At 35.8% G+C, this 20,761-nt stretch overlaps 1 protein-coding gene across 1 annotated transcript in view; it reads right to left on the reverse strand.

Moving 5' to 3' along the window:
- The window catches only part of LOC102803917 (sodium/hydrogen exchanger 9B2-like), a 94,128-nt gene extending 76,966 nt beyond the window's left edge, over positions 1–17,162 (reverse strand). Inside the window, exons 1-3 of the mRNA XM_085494108.1 lie at positions 17,055–17,162; positions 9,125–9,377; positions 8,144–8,355 (exon numbers count right to left, since the gene is read on the reverse strand). Coding sequence (XP_085350234.1) covers positions 8,144–8,355; positions 9,125–9,324 — 412 coding nt within the window. The 5' untranslated portion in view covers positions 9,325–9,377; positions 17,055–17,162. The remainder of the gene's footprint in view (positions 1–8,143; positions 8,356–9,124; positions 9,378–17,054) is intronic.
- Positions 17,163–20,761: the final 3,599 nt, after the last annotated feature.

Here is a 20,761-nt window from a genome sequence, read left to right on the forward strand (position 1 = left end):
GTAGACATATCAAAGTGAGTGGAAATAGACTGGTGTAGTAATTTCAAAATGAGTGGAAACAGACTGGTGTAGACATATCAAAGTGACTAGAAACAGACTGGAGTAGACATATCAAAGTGAGTGGAAACAGACTGGTGTAGATATATCAAAGTGAGTGGAAATAGACTGGTGTAGACATATCAAAGTGAGTAGAAACAGACTTGTGTAGACATATCAAAGTGAGTAGAAACAGACTGGTGTAGACATATCAAAGTGAGTGGAAATAGACTGGTGTAGTAATATCAAAGTGAGTGGAAACAGACTGGTGTAGACATATTAAAGTGAGTAGAAACAGACTGGTGTAGACATATCAAAGTGAGTGGAAACAGACTGGTGTAGACATATCAAAGTGAGTGGAAATAGACTGGTGTAGACATATCAAAGTGAGTGGAAACAGACTGGTGTAGACATATCAAAGTGAGTGGAAATAGACTGGTGCAGACATATCAGAGTGAGTAGAAAAAGACTGGTGCAGACATATCAAAGTGAGTAGAAACAGACTTGTGTAGACATATCAAAGTGAGTAGAAATAGACTGGTGTAGACATATCAAAGTGACTAGAAATAGACTGGTGTAGACATATTAAAGTTAGTGGAAATAGACTGGTGTAGACATATCAAAGTGAGTGGAAACAAACTGGTGTAGACATATCAAAGTGAGTAGAAACAGACTGGTGTAGACATATAAAAGTGAGTAAAAACAGGCTGGTGTAGTCATATCAAAGTGAGTGGAAATAGCCTGGTGTAGACATCTCAAAGTGAGTGGAAATAGACTGGTGTAGACATATCAAAGTGAGTAGAAACAGACTGGTGTAGACATATCAAAGTGAGTGGAAACAGACTGGTGTAGACATATCAAAGTGAGTAGAAACAGACTGGTGTAGACATATCAAAGTGAGTGGAAACAGACTGGTGTAGACATATCAAAGTGAGTAGAAACAGACTGGTGTAGACATATCAAAGTGAGTAGAAATAGACTGGTGCAGACATATCAGAGTGAGTAGAAAAAGACTGGTGCAGACATATCAAAGTGAGTAGAAACAGACTTGTGTAGACATATCAAAGTGAGTAGAAATAGACTGGTGTAGACATATCAAAGTGAGTGGAAATAGACTGGTGCAGACATATCAGAGTGAGTAGAAAAAGACTGGTGCAGACATATCAAAGAGAGTAGAAACAGACTTGTGTAGACATATCAAAGTGAGTAGAAATAGACTGGTGTAGACATATCAAAGTGACTAGAAATAGACTGGTGTAGACATATTAAAGTTAGTGGAAATAGACTGGTGTAGACATATCAAAGTGAGTGGAAACAAACTGGTGTAGACATATTAAAGTGAGTAGAAACAGACTGGTGTAGACATATCAAAGTGAGTGGAAACAGACTGGTGTAGACATATCAAAGTGAGTGGAAATAGACTGGGGTAGACATATCAAAGTGAGTGGAAACAGACTGGTGTAGACATATCAAAGTGAGTAGAAATAGACTGGTGTAGACATATCAAAGTGACTAGAAATAGACTGGTGTAGACATATTAAAGTTAGTGGAAATAGACTGGTGTAGACATATCAAAGTGAGTGGAAACAAACTGGTGTAGACATATCAAAGTGAGTAGAAACAGACTGGTGTAGACATATAAAAGTGAGTAAAAACAGGCTGGTGTAGTCATATCAAAGTGAGTGGAAATAGCCTGGTGTAGACATCTCAAAGTGAGTGGAAATAGACTGGTGTAGACATATCAAAGTGAGTAGAAACAGACTGGTGTAGACATATCAAAGTGAGTGGAAACAGACTGGTGTAGACATATCAAAGTGAGTAGAAACAGACTGGTGTAGACATATCAAAGTGAGTGGAAACAGACTGGTGTAGACATATCAAAGTGAGTAGAAACAGACTGGTGTAGACATATCAAAGTGAGTAGAAATAGACTGGTGCAGACATATCAGAGTGAGTAGAAAAAGACTGGTGCAGACATATCAAAGTGAGTAGAAACAGACTTGTGTAGACATATCAAAGTGAGTAGAAATAGACTGGTGTAGACATATCAAAGTGAGTGGAAATAGACTGGTGCAGACATATCAGAGTGAGTAGAAAAAGACTGGTGCAGACATATCAAAGTGAGTAGAAACAGACTTGTGTAGACATATCAAAGTGAGTAGAAATAGACTGGTGTAGACATATCAAAGTGACTAGAAATAGACTGGTGTAGACATATTAAAGTTAGTGGAAATAGACTGGTGTAGACATATCAAAGTGAGTGGAAACAAACTGGTGTAGACATATTAAAGTGAGTAGAAACAGACTGGTGTAGACATATCAAAGTGAGTGGAAACAGACTGGTGTAGACATATCAAAGTGAGTGGAAATAGACTGGTGTAGACATATCAAAGTGAGTGGAAACAGACTGGTGTAGACATATCAAAGTGAGTGGAAATAGACTGGTGCAGACATATCAGAGTGAGTAGAAAAAGACTGGTGCAGACATATCAAAGTGAGTAGAAACAGACTTTTGTAGACATATCAAAGTGAGTAGAAATAGACTGATGTAGACATATCAAAGTGACTAGAAATAGACTGGTGTAGACATATTAAAGTTAGTGGAAATAGACTGGTGTAGACATATCAAAGTGAGTGGAAACAAATTGGTGTAGACATATCAAAGTGAGTAGAAACAGACTGGTGTAGACATATAAAAGTGAGTAAAAACAAGCTGGTGTAGTCATATCAAAGTGAGTGGAAATAGCCTGGTGTAGACATCTCAAAGTGAGTGGAAATAGACTGGTGTAGACATATCAAAGTGAGTAGAAACAGACTGGTGTAAACATATCAAAGTGAGTAGAAACAGACTGGTGTAGACATATCAAAGTGAGTGGAAACAGACTGGTGTAGACATATCAAAGTGAGTAGAAACAGACTGGTGTAGACATATCAAAGTGAGTGGAAATAGACTGGTGTAGTAATATCAAAGTGAGTGGAAACAGACTGGTGTAGACATATTAAAGTGAGTAGAAACAGACTGGTGTAGACATATCAAAGTGAGTGGAAACAGACTGGTGTAGACATATCAAAGTGAGTGGAAATAGACTGGTGTAGACATATCAAAGTGAGTGGAAACAGACTGGTGTAGACATATCAAAGTGAGTGGAAATAGACTGGTGCAGACATATCAGAGTGAGTAGAAAAAGACTGGTGCAGACATATCAAAGTGAGTAGAAACAGACTTGTGTAGACATATCAAAGTGAGTAGAAATAGACTGGTGTAGACATATCAAAGTGACTAGAAATAGACTGGTGTAGACATATAAAAGTGAGTAAAAACAGGCTGGTGTAGTCATATCAAAGTGAGTGGAAATAGCCTGGTGTAGACATCTCAAAGTGAGTGGAAACAAACTGGTGTAGACATATCAAAGTGAGTAGAAACAGACTGGTGTAGACATATAAAAGTGAGTAAAAACAGGCTGGTGTAGTCATATCAAAGTGAGTGGAAATAGCCTGGTGTAGACATCTCAAAGTGAGTGGAAATAGACTGGTGTAGACATATCAAAGTGAGTAGAAACAGACTGGTGTAAACATATCAAAGTGAGTAGAAACAGACTGGTGTAGACATATCAAAGTGAGTGGAAACAGACTGGTGTAGACATATCAAAGTGAGTAGAAACAGACTGGTGTAGACATATCAAAGTGAGTGGAAACAGACTGGTGTAGACATATCAAAGTGAGTAGAAACAGACTGGTGTAGACATATCAAAGTGAGTAGAAATAGACTGGTGCAGACATATTATAGTGAATGGAAATAGACTGGTGTAGACATATCAAAGTAAGTAGAAACAGACTGGTGTAGACATATCAAAGTGAGTAGAAACAGACTGGTGTAGACATATCAAAGTGAGTGGAAATAGACTGGTGTAGACATATCAAAGTGAGTAGAAACAGACTGGTGTAGACATATCAAAGTGAGTAGAAATAGACTGGTGCAGACATATTAAAGTGAATGGAAATAGACTGGTGTAGACATATCAAAGTGAGTAAAAAATAGACTGGTGTAGACATATCAAAGTGACTAAAAATAATAGACTGGTGTAGACATATTATAGTGAATGGAAATAGACTGGTGTAGTAATATCAAAGTGAGTGGAAACAGACTGGTGTAGACATATCAAAGTGACTAGAAACAGACTGGAGTAGACATATCAAAGTGAGTGGAAACAGACTGGTGTAGACATATCAAAGTGAGTGGAAATAGACTGGTGTAGACATATCAAAGTGAGTAGAAACAGACTTGTGTAGACATATCAAAGTGAGTGGAAATAGACTGGTGTAGACATATCAAAGTGAGTAGAAACAGACTTGTGTAGACATATCAAAGTGAGAAGAAACAGACTGGTGTAGACATATCAAAGTGAGTGGAAATAGACTGCTGTAGTAATATCAAAGTGAGTGGAAACAGACTGGTGTAGACATATTAAAGTGAGTAGAAACAGACTGGTGTAGACATATCAAAGTGAGTGGAAACAGACTGGTGTAGACATATCAAAGTGAGTGGAAATAGACTGGTGTAGACATATCAAAGTGAGTGGAAACAGACTGGTGTAGACATATCAAAGTGAGTGGAAATAGACTGGTGCAGACATATCAGAGTGAGTAGAAAAAGACTGGTGCAGACATATCAAAGTGAGTAGAAACAGACTTGTGTAGACATATCAAAGTGAGTAGAAATAGACTGGTGTAGACATATCAAAGTGACTAGAAATAGACTGGTGTAGACATATTAAAGTTAGTGGAAATAGACTGGTGTAGACATATCAAAGTGAGTGGAAACAAACTGGTGTAGACATATCAAAGTGAGTAGAAACAGACTGGTGTAGACATATAAAAGTGAGTAAAAACAGGCTGGTGTAGACATATCAAAGTGATTGGAAATAGCCTGGTGTAGACATCTCAAAGTGAGTGGAAATAGACTGGTGTAGACATATCAAAGTGAGTAGAAACAGACTGGTGTAAACATATCAAAGTGAGTAGAAACAGACTGGTGTAGACATATCAAAGTGAGTAGAAATAGATTAGTGTAGACATATCAAAGTGAGTAGAAACAGACTGGTGTAGACATATCAAAGTGAGTAGAAACAGACTGGTGTAGACATATCAAAGTGAGTAGAAACAGACTGGTGTAGACATATCAAAGTGAGTAGAAATAGACTGGTGCAGACATATTATAGTGAATGGAAATAGACTGGTGTAGACATATCAAAGTAAGTAGAAACAGACTGGTGCAGACACATCAAAGTGAGTAGAAACAGACTGGTGTAGACATATCAAAGTGAGTGGAAATAGACTGGTGTAGACATATCAAAGTGAGTAGAAACAGACTGGTGTAGACATATCAAAGTGAGTAGAAATAGACTGGTGCAGACATATTAAAGTGAATGGAAATAGACTGGTGTAGACATATCAAAGTGATTAAAAAATAGACTGGTGTAGACATATCAAAGTGACTAAAAATAATAGACTGGTGTAGACATATCAAAGTGAGTAGAAACAGACTGGTGTAGACATATCAATGTGAGTGGAAATAGACTGGTTTAGACATATCAAAGTGAGTAGAAACAGACTGATGTTGACATATCAAAGTGAGTGGAAATAGACTGGTGTAGACATATCAAAGTGAGTGGAAATAGACTGGTGTAGTAATATCAAAGTGAGTGGAAACAGACTGGTATAGACATATCAAAGTGACTAGAAACAGACTGGAGTAGACATATCAAAGTGAGTGGAAACAGACTGGTGTAGACATATCAAAGTGAGTGGAAATAGACTGGTGTAGACATATCAAAGTGAGTAGAAACAGACTTGTGTAGACATATCAAAGTGAGTAGAAACAGACTGGTGTAGACATATCAAAGTGAGTGGAAATAGACTGGTGTAGACATATCAAAGTGAGTGGAAACAAACTGGTGTAGACATATCAAAGTGAGTAGAAACAGACTGGTGTAGACATATAAAAGTGAGTAAAAACAGACTGGTGTAGACATATCAAAGTGAGTGGAAATAGCCTGGTGTAGACATCTCAAAGTGAGTGGAAATAGACTGGCGTAGACATATCAAAGTGAGTAGAAACAGACTGGTGTAAACATATCAAAGTGAGTAGAAACAGACTGGTGTAGACATATCAAAGTGAGTAGAAACAGACTTGTGTAAACATATCAAAGTGAGTAGAAATAGACTGGTGTAGACATATCAAAGTGAGTAGAAATAGACTGGTGTAGACATATCAAAGTGAGTAGAAACAGACTGGTGTAGACATATCAAAGTGAGTGGAAATAGACTGGTGTAGACATATCAAAGTGAGTAGAAACAGACTGGTGTAGACATATCAAAGTGAGTGGAAATAGACTGGTGTAGACATATCAAAGTGAGTAGAAACAGACTGGTGTAAACATATCAAAGTGAGTAGAAACAGGCTGGTGTAGACATATCAAAGTGAGTAGAAACAGACTGGTGTAAACATATCAAAGTGAGTAGAAATAGACTGGTGTAGACATATCAAAGTGAGTAGAAACAGACTGGTGTAGACATATCAAAGTGAGTGGAAATAGACTGGTGTAGACATATCAAAGTGAGTAGAAACAGACTGGTGTAGACATATCAAAGTGAGTGGAAATAGACTGGTGTAGACATATCAAAGTGAGTGGAAATAGACTGGTGTAGACATATCAAAGTGAGTAGAAACAGGCTGGTGTAGACATATCAAAGTGAGTAGAAACAGACTGGTGTAAACATATCAAAGTGAGTAGAAATAGACTGGTGTAGACATATCAAAGTGAGTAGAAACAGACTGGTGTAGACATATCAAAGTGAGTAGAAACAGACTGGTGTAGACATATCAAAGTGAGTGGAAATAGACTGGTGTAGACATATCAAAGTGAGTGGAAATAGACTGGTGTAAACATATCAAAGTGAGTAGAAATAGACTGGTGTAGACATATCAAAGTGAGTAGAAACAGACTGGTGTAAACATATCAAAGTGAGTAGAAACAGGCTGGTGTAGACATATCAAAGTGAGTAGAAACAGACTGGTGTAGACATATCAAAGTGAGTGGAAATAGACTGGTGTAGACATATCAAAGTGAGTGGAAATAGACTGGTGTAAACATATCAAAGTGAGTAGAAATAGACTGGTGTAGACATATCAAAGTGAGTAGAAACAGACTGGTGTAAACATATCAAAGTGAGTAGAAACAGGCTGGTGTAGACATATCAAAGTGAGTAGAAACAGACTGGTGTAAACATATCAAAGTGAGTAGAAATAGACTGGTGTAGACATATCAAAGTGAGTAGAAACAGACTGGTGTAGACATATCAAAGTGAGTGGAAATAGACTGGTGTAGACATATCAAAGTGAGTAGAAACAGACTGGTGTAGACATATCAAAGTGAGTGGAAATAGACTGGTGTAGACATATCAAAGTGAGTGGAAATAGACTGGTGTAGACATATCAAAGTGAGTAGAAACAGACTGGTGTAGACATATCAAAGTGAGTAGAAACAGACTGGTGTAAACATATCAAAGTGAGTGGAAATAGACTGGTGTAGACATATCAAAGTGAGTGGAAATAGACTGGTGTAGACATATCAAAGTGAGTGGAAACAGACTGGTGTAGACATATCAAAGTGAGTAGAAATAGACTGGTGTAGACATATCAAAGTGAGTGGAAACAGACTGGTGTAAACATATCAAAGTGAGTAGAAATAGACTGGTGTAGACATATCAAAGTGAGTAGAAATAGACTGGTGTAGACATATCAAAGTGAGTAGAAACAGACTGGTGTAGACATATCAAAGTGAGTGGAAACAGACTGGTGTAGACATATCAAAGTGAGTAGAAACAGACTGGTGTAGACATATCAAAGTGAGTGGAAACAGACTGTTCTGATGCAAGTGTTGGCAGACACACTCTTGATGCTGTGCTTGCTGCAGAATAATGGTGAGACAAATGTTTGTAGTCAATAACAATATTATAGAGCAAGGATAAAATAAGTCTGAATATGCAGTACATCTACAACAATATTACATTTTCTTACATTAAGAAAAAAACAATTATGACTTACCTAAGAGTGGAGGGAGTTTGATTAATGTAATGGCAGCTCCTCCAAGAACTGCACACACCCATACCACTAAAAGGGCAAACAGATTCCCACCGGGCAGAGCTTCGTCTCCAGTGATAGCCCATAATACTCCCCATGTTATTAATACACTCATTACATAGAAAATAATAGATCCAAACTTGCCATGAGGTGGGCACATCAAACCATATTGTAATCTACAAATACACAGAACATATTATGATGGATCCAAACTTGCCATGAGGTGGCACATAAAACCATATTGTAATCTACAAACACATAGAGCATAATATGATGGATCCAAACTTGCCATGAGGTGGCACATAAAACCATATTGTAATCTACAAACACATAGAACATACTATGATGGATCCAAACTTGCCATGAGGTGGGCACATCAAACCATATTGTAATCTACAAACACATAGAACATAATATGATGGATCCAAACTTGCCATGAGGTGAGCACATCAAACCATATTGTAATCTACAAACACATAGAACATACTATGATGAATCCAAACTTGCCATGTGGTGGCACATCAAACCATATTGTAATTTACAAACACACAGAACATAATATGATGGATCCAAACTTGACATGAGGTGGCACATCAAACCATATCGTAATCTACAAACATAGAACATACAATGATGCATTCAAACTTGCCATGAGGTGGGCACATCAAACCATATTGTAATTTACAAACACACAGAACATAATATGATGGATCCAAACTTGACATGAGGTGGCACATCACACCATATCGTAATCTACAAACACATAGAACATACAATGATGCATTCAAACTTGCCATGAGGTGGCTCATAAAATCATACTGTAATCTACAAATACATAGAACATACTACTAGTATTCAATTCAATTCAATTCACATAATTTAACAACAGTAGTTGACAAGATGATATAAGCTGTTGTCCAGTTGTATGTAATCTAAAAGCCTTACCTATAGCAACGTGAGTCACCATCTTTTGGAGGATTGTGAAATTTTGTCAGACATGGTGAGAAACATTTCTCACAGTAATTAATACATTGTTCAGTTCTAGAGCTTGAGTGAATACTGCCTTCACCTGTAACCTCCACATTATTGACAACTGGTGAATTTACATCAATGTCATTGGATGTGGGTAGCTTTTCTTCTTCCATGCTTTCTTATCAAGCCATAAAACGTGTGGTACTAAACATTGTATACAAGTTTGCTAAAAAGGGAAAAGAAATCAAACATCAAGCAGTTGAACGAACATGTCCCTTGATTGGTAAGAGGGGTCTGTTTCATTTTATTTGGGCTTCCAAATAGGATGAAATAAACTCGAACTTTGAATACAATACACAGGGGCACTTTTGGGAAGGTAATTTCTAGTTATTAGTGTGTTGATATCTTCTATCAAAAAACAATCACATATTGAATGCAATTTATTTGAAGTGTAACCAGACATTTTTAGTCAGTTTAGACCGTATTGTTTTGTTTAGGTTTTTCTTTCTTCTTCTTCTGTCATTTTGTTGTTGAGCAGTATTGAAAAAAATCGCTGAATGGTATGGTCTCAAATTATCTATAATCACCCTAACGTGACTTGATTGACCTAAGTCTCCAAATTTTGATTAGTTAATTGGTTCAATACTCTTTTTGATCCCTTTCTAAGGGTCTAGGCATTTTGATTTTGTTGTTGTAGCATTGTGACGCATTTTGCGTAATTTTGTATTTATAGATGTGTATTTTTTCGTATGCCAATATAATAATAATAATATATTTATTTACAAATAATAATAATAACAACAAGTCATTGAAAATGACACAGTCCCCATTGAATTTTTGAAAGTTCTCGTTGTGCTCGTCATATTAAAGCGGAGGGGTTGTCGCAAGTGTGTCATTGGAACTGGAGTCCCAAGTGGCGTATACAACAGATTGTTTATTTACATCAAATTCGAACACGTGTTGCGTGACGACCCCTCTGGTTTGAGACATAGCAAAGAAAAACATAGATCACAAGTGAAAGCATGTCCTAGTTATCACATTTTAAACAAACAAGATGGCAGCCAGTCAGCCATATTTGATCAAATTGCAAATAGAATTGACATGTACATGTATCCATTTATGACATACTAAATATCAATGAAAATGATACATGGGTGACAGAGATATAGCAATATGGCCAAAAATAAAAACAGCCGTTATTCGGGCATCTTTGATCTGATTATGAAACAAAATGACATGTATGATGTATGTGACAAATACGAATGAAAATGGTACATAAATCTTGGAAATATGTAGTAAGGTCAAAAATTCAGATGGCTGTCAATCAGCCATCCTTGATCCGATTTTAAAACAAATTGTCATGGACATGTATCGTAACATGTATAAAGTATGTGCCAAATTTGAATGAAAACTGAAAAAGCATGTCTAAGATACCACATTTAAAAAAAACAACAAGATGCCTGCCAGTCGACCATCTTTGATCCAATTGCGAAATAAATCGTCATGGACATGTATCCTAACATGTATAATCTATGTACCAAGTTTGAATGACAACTGACAAAGCATGTTCAAAATACAACATTTTCAAAAAACAAGATGGCTGCCAGTCGGTAATTTTGAGTCAAATCGCTAAACCACTGCATGTGCATAAATCTCAAATAAGGTACTAGGCACATGCAAAGAATGAACGGAATCGGTCCAAGGGATTCTGAAATATGACTCGGGACAGACTGACACACGGACTGATGGACACACGGACGGACAGACTCAGGAACTCACGGACAGTCGTGACATGTATCCTAACATGTATGATCTATGTACTAAATTTGAATAAAAACTGACAAAGCATGTCCAAAATACAACATTTTCAAAAAACAAGATGGCTGCCAGTCGACCATCTTTGATGCAATTGTGAAATAAATTGTCATGAACATGTATCCTAACATGTATAATCTATGTACCAAGTTTGAATGAAAACTGACAAAGCATGTCCAAAATACAACATTTTCAAAAAACAAGATGGCTGCCAGTCAGCCATTGTGAATCGAATTGCTAAACCACTGCATGTGCATATGTCCCACATAAAGTACTCGGCACATGCAAAGAATGAACGGAATCGGTCCAAGGGATTCTGAGATGACTCTGGACGGACGCATGGAATCACGAAGACCAAAGTATAAGTCCCTGTTTTCGGACTTCGTCCGCGAAAGTGGTACTGCCAAAACCAACCTGATGCTATACAGAACTTCTAAGTCTAAAAAAAATAAGTTTTGGAAAAATAAATCAGGTTAAAAAAATGAATAAATAAACAACATGGCAAACAAAATCATGTGTCTAGTTTTCTGTCAATAAAAATTGTTTAATAATTTTTTTGAACAAGCTGCGTGAGGTAATTTACCTAATTGTAGCCGGGATTTTATTCCTTATTTTTGCACCCGAGTATGTCATCGAAAACTGTTGTACGGGTACCGGTATATTCAACAAAAAGATTTTGATTGTGGAGTTGTCTGGTTTGATATGAGATAGGTTTGAAATAGTCATTAATATTATGGGCAGAATTATAGTGGACACATGAGAGGGCGTTAATTAATGATGTAATAAAACCGTTCTTTGTGTCGTTTCTTGTTGTGACTCCCTTGTTTGAGTTGGGGTCAACGGAAAGCTTTGCGTCTGTCCGTCATCCGACTTTCGATTCAAACTCGGCCGTAACAAGCAATATTGGAACATTGGCTACCTATTTCATGAATAAAAATTTTAGAAAAATCCATTAAAACATGCTTCCTCAAAACCACTGAAAATATTGACATAAATATTGGTTTTTAGCATCTATGTGTAAATTACATTAAGTTTGTGAATTGGGGACTCTATTTAATCTTTTTTCTGAATGACTTTCCCAACAGCTTCAATTGTGATTGTGATCTTCCAATTAATGAAAATTCACCTGTCAACTGTCTACTTTATGCTGATGACCTTGTCCTTCTTTCTAGAACAAGGCATGCACTACAATAACAGCAATTACAGTCTACTTCATCCAATTTTAAATAGAATCATTAAATGTTTTAAAACAGTCGCTGAAAACAGCCTGTATGATGATCATAAATCTAAAAATCATAAAAACAAACTTAGAACCTACAGATTGCTGAATAAGGATTACACCTATGAAAAATATTTAACAGTAGTTTAAAATGCCAACCATCGGTCAGCCCTAACAAAACTACGTATAAGTGCCCATACCTTACAGATAGAAATGGAGCAGTACAAAAATATAGACATTGACCATAGAAAATGCAAAGTCTGTGATCTTAATGAAGTAGAAGACGAGAAACACTTTCTGCTAAAATGCAAACTGCACCAAGAGGAGAGGGTTAAACTGTTCACTGAACATAATTTATCCACAGTTGGTGTAGCTGAGGAAGAAATCATGATAAAAATTCTCACCTCTACCGCCAACAAAGAAATCACTGACTATGCAAAACTCATTTTTAACTGCTTTAACTGCAGTGATATTGCACTGAAAAACCACCACCTGCCCCAAAATAATCACTCAATTTTTTTAGACAGCGAACTAAATTTATTTTGTCTACGATTGGAGCTGCTGTATGCTCTACTACAGCAACCCAATCAGTGTGGAAGCGTGTACACTGAGCTCGGTTGCCATTTTGGGAATGAGAAAGTTGGATATATTTGATCACGTGCATAATGTTCACACCCTCATTAGCCATACTAAGGGTCTAGACCGCGTCTTAAATTCGAATCAGATTTAACCTGTACTTAGCATTCCTTAGCCTGTGCTAAGCGTTCACGCACGTTTGCTTAGCATGGGCTAAGGAATTTGACCTCTTAGCCCATGCTAAGGAGCTGTGCATGAACGCAACTAATAAATGGCAATTACATGTAACTGTAAACCCAGAAAAAACAAAAGTATTAGTTTTTAACAAATCAAACAGATGTCTAAACAGTGACACTTTCTTTCTAGGGGGCAGTGAAACTGTGACAGTCAAAACAAATTTAATTATCTGGACTAAAAGTTGCATTCCAAATTTGCAAAAAATTTTAAATGCTATATATGAATTCCTATAAGTGATATTTGAAGGAGCGAACGTGCACTTATAACGAGAAATCTTGCCAAAAATGCGAATAATCGAACTTTCCCGGTCACTGCCGAACTGTTCTGATCATTTTCAACAACCAGCATTCCACAATTGAATGTTAGAACACTATTTCTAGTTCGACATTGTAAACTGATTTGTACGTTTTTTACTCCAAATACTATTCACACAGTGTATTTGACTTGCCAGACGGCATAAAACATTTACCAAATATTTAGTGCAGTATTATTCACCTGATAGTTCACCCCCAAATGTGCACTTATTAAAGTGGTGAACGCAAATTGTCTGAATATTTATTAGGCGCAATTAATACACAATTTGTCTATCACCTTGTCACTATCGCTTTTTAACAAATTAATACGACCAATTCTTGTTTATGGTAATGATGTGTGGCATGACGAGTTCTCATCCAAATCACCAGTTGAGGACATTAATGTTCAATACTGTCGATATCAGCTTCAAGTCTCCCAAAGAACCCCAATTATGGTAATTTACAGTGAGTTAGGGAGATACCCTTTGAATATATTTATTAAAAATCAAATAATACAAGCCATGCATGGCACAGTCCCCGTTAGTTATCAAATTTAAGATATATAGTTTTGTTTATAGTAATATAGCTGAAATATAACCATGTCAGGAATATGATTTTTTAACATTAAAATGATTGACAGTTGTATCTGATCGTCAAACAAGTACATGTCCATATTGAGAGATATTGCTCCGGAACAGTATTCAAAATCAGCCATTTTAAATAAATGTATATATATATATATAACATGATGTATAACGAATATATAAAATTTGAATATAATCAGTCAAAGCATTTAAGAGATATGGCTCTAGAAGCCCAATCATTAATACAAAATGGCCGCCAGTCAGCCATTTTTAATCCAATCTGAAAAATAAAATGACGTGCATCAGGAACCTGTAATATCTAATGTGTGTTATAAGTTTGAACAAAATCCATACATAAATGCAAGACATGCTTGATATTCGAGGATTTTTTTAGCACAAAAATAGCCACCATAGCCAAGGATCGTCAAACAAATATATCCGTATATCTGTGACATGATGTATGATGTATAATGAATGTTAAAAATCTGAACATAATCAGTCAAAACAAGTTGGACGTATGGGTCTGGAAACCCATTCATTAAAACAAAATGGCTGCCAGTCAGTCATTTTGAATTCGATCTGAAAAATAAAATGACAAGCATCAGGAACCTGTATAGTCTAATGTATGTACCAAGTTTGAACGAAATCCATCCATAAATGCCAGAAATGTTTGATATTTGATGATTTTTTAGCACAAAAATGACCACCATTCGGTCATTTTCAATAGGATCGTCAAACAAATACATCCGTATATCTATGACATAATGTATAATGAATATTTAAAATTTGAACCTAATCAGTCAAAACAAGTCGGAGGTATAGGTCTAGAAGTCTATTCATGAAAAAAAAATGGCCACCAGTCGGCCATTTTGAATCTTATCTGAAAAACAAAATTAATTGCATCAAGGTCCCATAATGTCTAATGTATATACCAAGTTTGAACAAAATCCATCTGTAAACAGCTGAGAAATGCTTGATTTTTAGGATTTTTTAGCACAAAAATGGACGCCATTTGGCCATCTTGAATCAAATCGTAAAACAAAATGATGTGCATCAAGGTCCTATAATGTCCAACGTATATACAAGCTTTGAACAAAATCCATCTGTAAACAGCTGGGAAATACTTGATTTTGATAATTTTTAGCACAAAAATGGCCGTCATTCGGCCATCTTGAATCAGATCGTGAAACAAATTGACGTGCATATGTATAATATCATTTATGATGTAAGTGTGAAGTTTGATTGTGATTGGGCCAAGCATTTCTAAGATACGCACGTACGCATGCACGCACACACACACGCACACACACACACACACACACACACGAACGTCAAAACATCCCAAAAAGTCCCAGTTTTCTCACTGCGTCCGAACGGGAACTTAAAATATTACAACTTCTTAAAGAAGCTTTTTCAGTTAATAAAAGCCTAAAAACCAAGTGCTGAAGAATATTAAACAGGAATGTTTAATTAATAAAAGAGATAAATTAACTTCAGCAGAAATAAATATCATCAAGTCCAACACAAGAAATTCACAGTGATATTTGTGAAAAGTCTGAGGGAAAAAACAAACACAGAACTTACAGAACATTTAAATTCAAAATCAGTATGGAACCATATCTCATCAATATCAATATAATTTGAGAACTAATCTGGCTAAGTTCCGTCTAAGTGACCATGCCCTCAAGATTGAGACTGGCAGACATAATTGTACTCCACTCAGTAACAGGGTTTGTGACATGTGTAACCAAGATACCATTGAAAATGAATTTCATTTTATGGTGGAGTGTCCCAAATACAGTGACAGACGCAGTGTTCTGTTTAATACAGCTGCTGATGTGATTGACTCCTTTCACAACCTGCCTCCTGAAGAACAGTTCACTGCACTGTTAAATAATGATAGTATTGTTTGAAATTAGACAACAAATACAGAATTAATATGCATCTTTCTTTTAGAAGAAGTTGTTTTTTCAATTAATATTCTGTTTTTATAGATTAGTTTATTTTTATTCCTTCCTTATTAGTGTATTAATACTTTATACTCTATACTATTACCTGTAACCATTGCCACTCTCTCCAGGGAGTGAGTAAGTGTTAATAAATAAATAAAAAATATCAAACAATGTTCTTTTCATTGTGTTATCAGATACTTTATTCTTTCATGACTACATAGAGGGGGGCAAGGGGGTAGCTGGTACAGTTTTACGAGAAATAAAAAGGGTTTTTTACAATTTACACGGAAAAAAAGACATTTTTACAGTTTACAGTGAAAATTAAATGTTTACAGTTTACATAGAAAATAAAGGTTATTTTACATTTTACGGAAAATTAAAAAAGAAAACCTAGAAAATTCTTGTACGTATCAAGAAAAATGACACATTTTTACAGTGTACGAAAAAAATATTTGATTGATTACGTTGTACGTCTAGCCTGTGATTACAGAATTACGGAATTTATTTTTTCAATTTACGTTGTACGAACAAAAAAATATTGCAATTACGTTGAACGAAAATAACCCTTGCCCCCCCCGTGTCTACATACCTACATGAGGAAGGGAATACGTAAATCAACCAATCAAGTAGAGCTTCTGGTAACTCGTTCGAAGCTCGTATCCAACTTTTTTAGATCGATTACTAACCGTGAAAGGGTTTATTCTCAAAGCTACGTCAGAATGTTGCTAAGATGCGCACCACCGCGCCACACTGTATTCGGAACATGGTGATACTATGATTAACATTTTCACCTTAACGTTGTTTTTTTACATACGGCTCACTTGGTTTGAATGAGACTCATTAATGTGAAAATTTATATTAATTGTAAGTACGTAATTTGCTGTTTCTGATTTGTAAATAGTTGGTAATCAAAAAATTAAGTTATTACATTTAAATTGAGTCAAATAGTACTTCCATACCATGGTACACCTATCCTGGAATCTATCCATTCAGAATGTTTTTCCTAGTCCACTCAAGAATTATTAGTTGTAGATTGTTCAAAGTTTTATCACGATAATAGACAATATCTAGTCCAGAATTACACCGTCACGTACGCGAAGAATGTGGTCTGACCCATGATCAGGTTACACAAATAATTTAATGCTAATAGAATAAGAACGATAATTTCCGTGAAATGAGCGAAATCATTGGTCAATGCAGCAATGACAAGTCAAAAACATAACTCACCGTTATCTTTCTGTAGGCTATACTGGGTCATCGTCCCGGTACCCGAAGCTGCGTATCCGGCCGGAATAATAACAACAGCAGTTGATCGGACAAGATGGCCGTTGTGTGTTCTGCGCATGCGTACCAAATGTTCGGAGGGTCATTCACCCTGCCAGTCACGATTTCTTTTTACGATTTCTGCTACACTGGCGCCATCGGGGCGATTAATTTGTTTTTGTAGTTTAAATAAAATTTAAAAAAATCGCGAAATGGAGGTGTTAGCGCGAAATCACCTTCATTTCGGGAATTGTTTAATTTTCATTTTGGGATTTTTTTAATTTTATTTAAACTACGAAAACAAATTAATCGCCCCGACTGCGCCAGTCTAGGTTTCTGCCAAAATAACATAAAACTAAAAAAGGCGTATACAATATAAATACAACTCGAGATACTATTAAACAGATTTTAAAGTAAAAAAAAAAAACTAAAGCTGTTGTCATAATAATAATAATGTCCCATCTTTCAAGTTCATATTCCTGTAAAGCATGTCATAAATAAACGAAAGTTGTTTGTCCTAATACTAATATATATCTCTTCATTGTCACTGGGAGGGCATTTCATCTTCCACTTTATTGTCTCATACTAGCGGTATTTCACATTTTCCCTCTTCTGACGGAGACGTTGTCTCTCGAAAACACTCAAAATAGCAAGAGTATGCACAAAATATAGAAAGCAAAGAAGGTGCTTAGTTCAGGTATAACCGTATTGATGAGGAGTGGAGAAGCTTTTTTAATGAACTGTGACACTTGATAACAAATATGTTCACCATTAAGTAATAAAATGAACTTTTCGTCCATTGGTTTGCTGTCAAAATGTTGGATCACAGTTTCAGCCAACATAGCGTAACTTATTGAAGATTGAACTTAATTTGTTATTTAATCTTATGTTCGTAGCTTATTTTTCTGGCTAGTAACCTTTCGAATATCGTTGTTGATTTCTTGTTTGAAGAGCAGGTGTTCATCTATACATGTGTATATAGACTGGTTATATGGTTTTTCTACAACTCCAGTTGCATGGTGCTTTAAATCATAATCATAATCATAATTTAATGCATTAAATAAACTGCAAGATTATTGCCAAAAATGGAAAATCAAAGTAAATCTTGCGAAAACTAAAATTCTTGTATTCAGAGGGGGAACACTACAAAGAAATGAACAATTCTATTATCAAAATGAAAAACTTTGCTGTGTCAACTCATATAATTATCTTAGAATAATCTTTCAGTCAAATGATAAATTTACAGAAGCTAGAGACAACCTAGCAGATAAAGCAATTAAAGCCATGTATGCACTAAAGCAGTCTTTACCAAAAGAAACAGACTGTAAAACGTACATCCATCTGTTTAATATATGTATCAAACCAATTTTACTGTATGGATCTGAAATTTGGGGAATGGAGAATATGAGTAACAACAACTGGGACAAAACTAAAACAGAAAAAGTGCATCTAAAATTCATTAAACAACTACTTGGGCTTAATAAATACACAGCGAATAGTGCATGTCGGGGTGAAATTGGAGCATTTCCATTGATAACTGAAGTGAAAATCAATATGATTAAGTTCTGGTCCCGTGTCACAGACAAGTCACAAAATAATTATACAAAGATAGCGTTAAGCGATCAGACTTTGTCAAAAGCACAATGGGAAACATCAGTCAAAAATATCTTGAATGATGTAGACCTCTCTAAAACATCACAGCTATCACATCAAAATATTAAGGAAATTAGCAGCACTATTAAACAACAATACATAACATACTGGAGAGAGAATATGACAAATGAAAAAACAAAACTGAGAACATACATTAAATTTAAAATTAATTACAATCTGGAAAATTACATTAATGTTTTGGATAATAATCAAAGAATATCAATGGCTAGATTCAGGACAAGTAGTCACAATCTAGCCATTGAAAAAGGCAGACATACCAATCCAAAAACCCCATTAGAAAATAGAATTTGTAAACAATGCCCATTACAGGAGATCGAAGACGAATTACACTTTCTCTTAGTTTGCCCACGATATCAAACAGATAGAAATGATTTTATTTCCAATATTTTATTCCCCAAAGAAATCATTACCAACCTGCAAAAATTCACATATTTAATGAAAAGTAATGACAGAAATATAATAAAACTTTTAGGGGAATTTTTACATAAATCATTTATTTTAAGAAATGAGCTTTTTTTGGATATAATACCTTGACTCTTTTTTTCTATCGTTATCGTACTTTGATTTCTTTAATCACTTATATATTTATTGCTGTAAACCAATAGAACATTTGTAATTCTAAGGATGCAATAAAGTTATTATTATTATTATTATTATTAATCTATATCTAGTTTCAGTTACATCATAACGTTTCAAAAGTGATGTAATTGTTTCAAGGCATGCCCGGTAACATAATATCTTGTTGTAAAACACTGAATTAGCTTTATTATTTCTTCTTTGTTGTTATGAAAACTGTTTTAGTGGTAATCTGTCAAATGTTCACGTAGGTATTATGGGAATCTGCCAAATGCTCACATAGGTATTATGGGAATCTGCCAAATGCTCACGTAGGTATTATGGGAATCTGTCAAATCCTCACGTTGGCATTATGGTAATCTGTCAAATGCTCACGTAGATATTATGGGAATCTCTCAAATGCTCACGTAGGTATTATGGGAATCTGCCAAATGCTCACGTAGGTATTATGGGAATCTGTCAAATCCTCACGTTGGCATTATGGTAATCTGTCAAATGCTCACGTAGATATTATGGGAATCTGCCAAATGCTCACGTAGGTATTATGGGAATCTCTCAAATGCTCACGTAGGTATTATGGGAATCTGCCAAATGTTCACGTAGGTATTATGGGAATCTGTCAAATGCTCACGTTGGCATTATGGTAATCTGTCAAATGCTCACGTAGATATTATGGGAATCTGCCAAATGCTCACGTAGGTATTATGGGAGTCTGTAAAATGCTCACGTAGGTATTATGGGAATCTGTCAAATGCTCACGTAGGTATTATGGGAATCTGCCAAATGCTCACGTAGGTATTATGGGAATCTGTCAAATCCTCACGTTGGCATTATGGTAATCTGTCAAATGCTCACGTAGGTATTATGGGAATCTGCCAAATGCTCACGTAGGTATTATGGGAGTCTGTAAAATGCTCACGTAGGTATTATGGGAATCTGCCGAATGCTCACATAGGTATTATGGGAATTTGTCAAATGCTCACGTAGATATCATGGTAATCTGTCAAATCCTCACGTAGGTATTATTGGAATCTGTCAAATCCTCACGTAGGTATTATTGGAATCTACCTGCCAAATGCTTACGTAGGTATTATGGGAATCTGTCAAATCCTCGCCTAGGTATTATGGGAATCTGTCAAATGCTCACGTAGGTATTATTGGAATCTTCCAAATGCTCACGTAGGTATTATGGGAATCTGCCAAATGCTCACGTAGGTACTATGGGAATCTGTCAAATCCTCACGTAGGTATTATAGGAATCTGCCAAATGCTTACGTAGGCATTATGGTAATCTGTCAAATGCTCATGTAGGTATTATGGGAATCTGCCAAATGCTCACGTAGGTATTATGGGAGTCTGTCAAATGCTCACGTAGGTATTATGGGAATCTGTCAAATGCTCACGTAGGTATTATAGGAATC

Source organism: Saccoglossus kowalevskii, chromosome 19 (genome assembly GCF_978046115.1).
Source record: "Saccoglossus kowalevskii chromosome 19, keSacKowa6.1, whole genome shotgun sequence".
Classification (NCBI taxonomy): domain Eukaryota; kingdom Metazoa; phylum Hemichordata; class Enteropneusta; family Harrimaniidae; genus Saccoglossus; species Saccoglossus kowalevskii.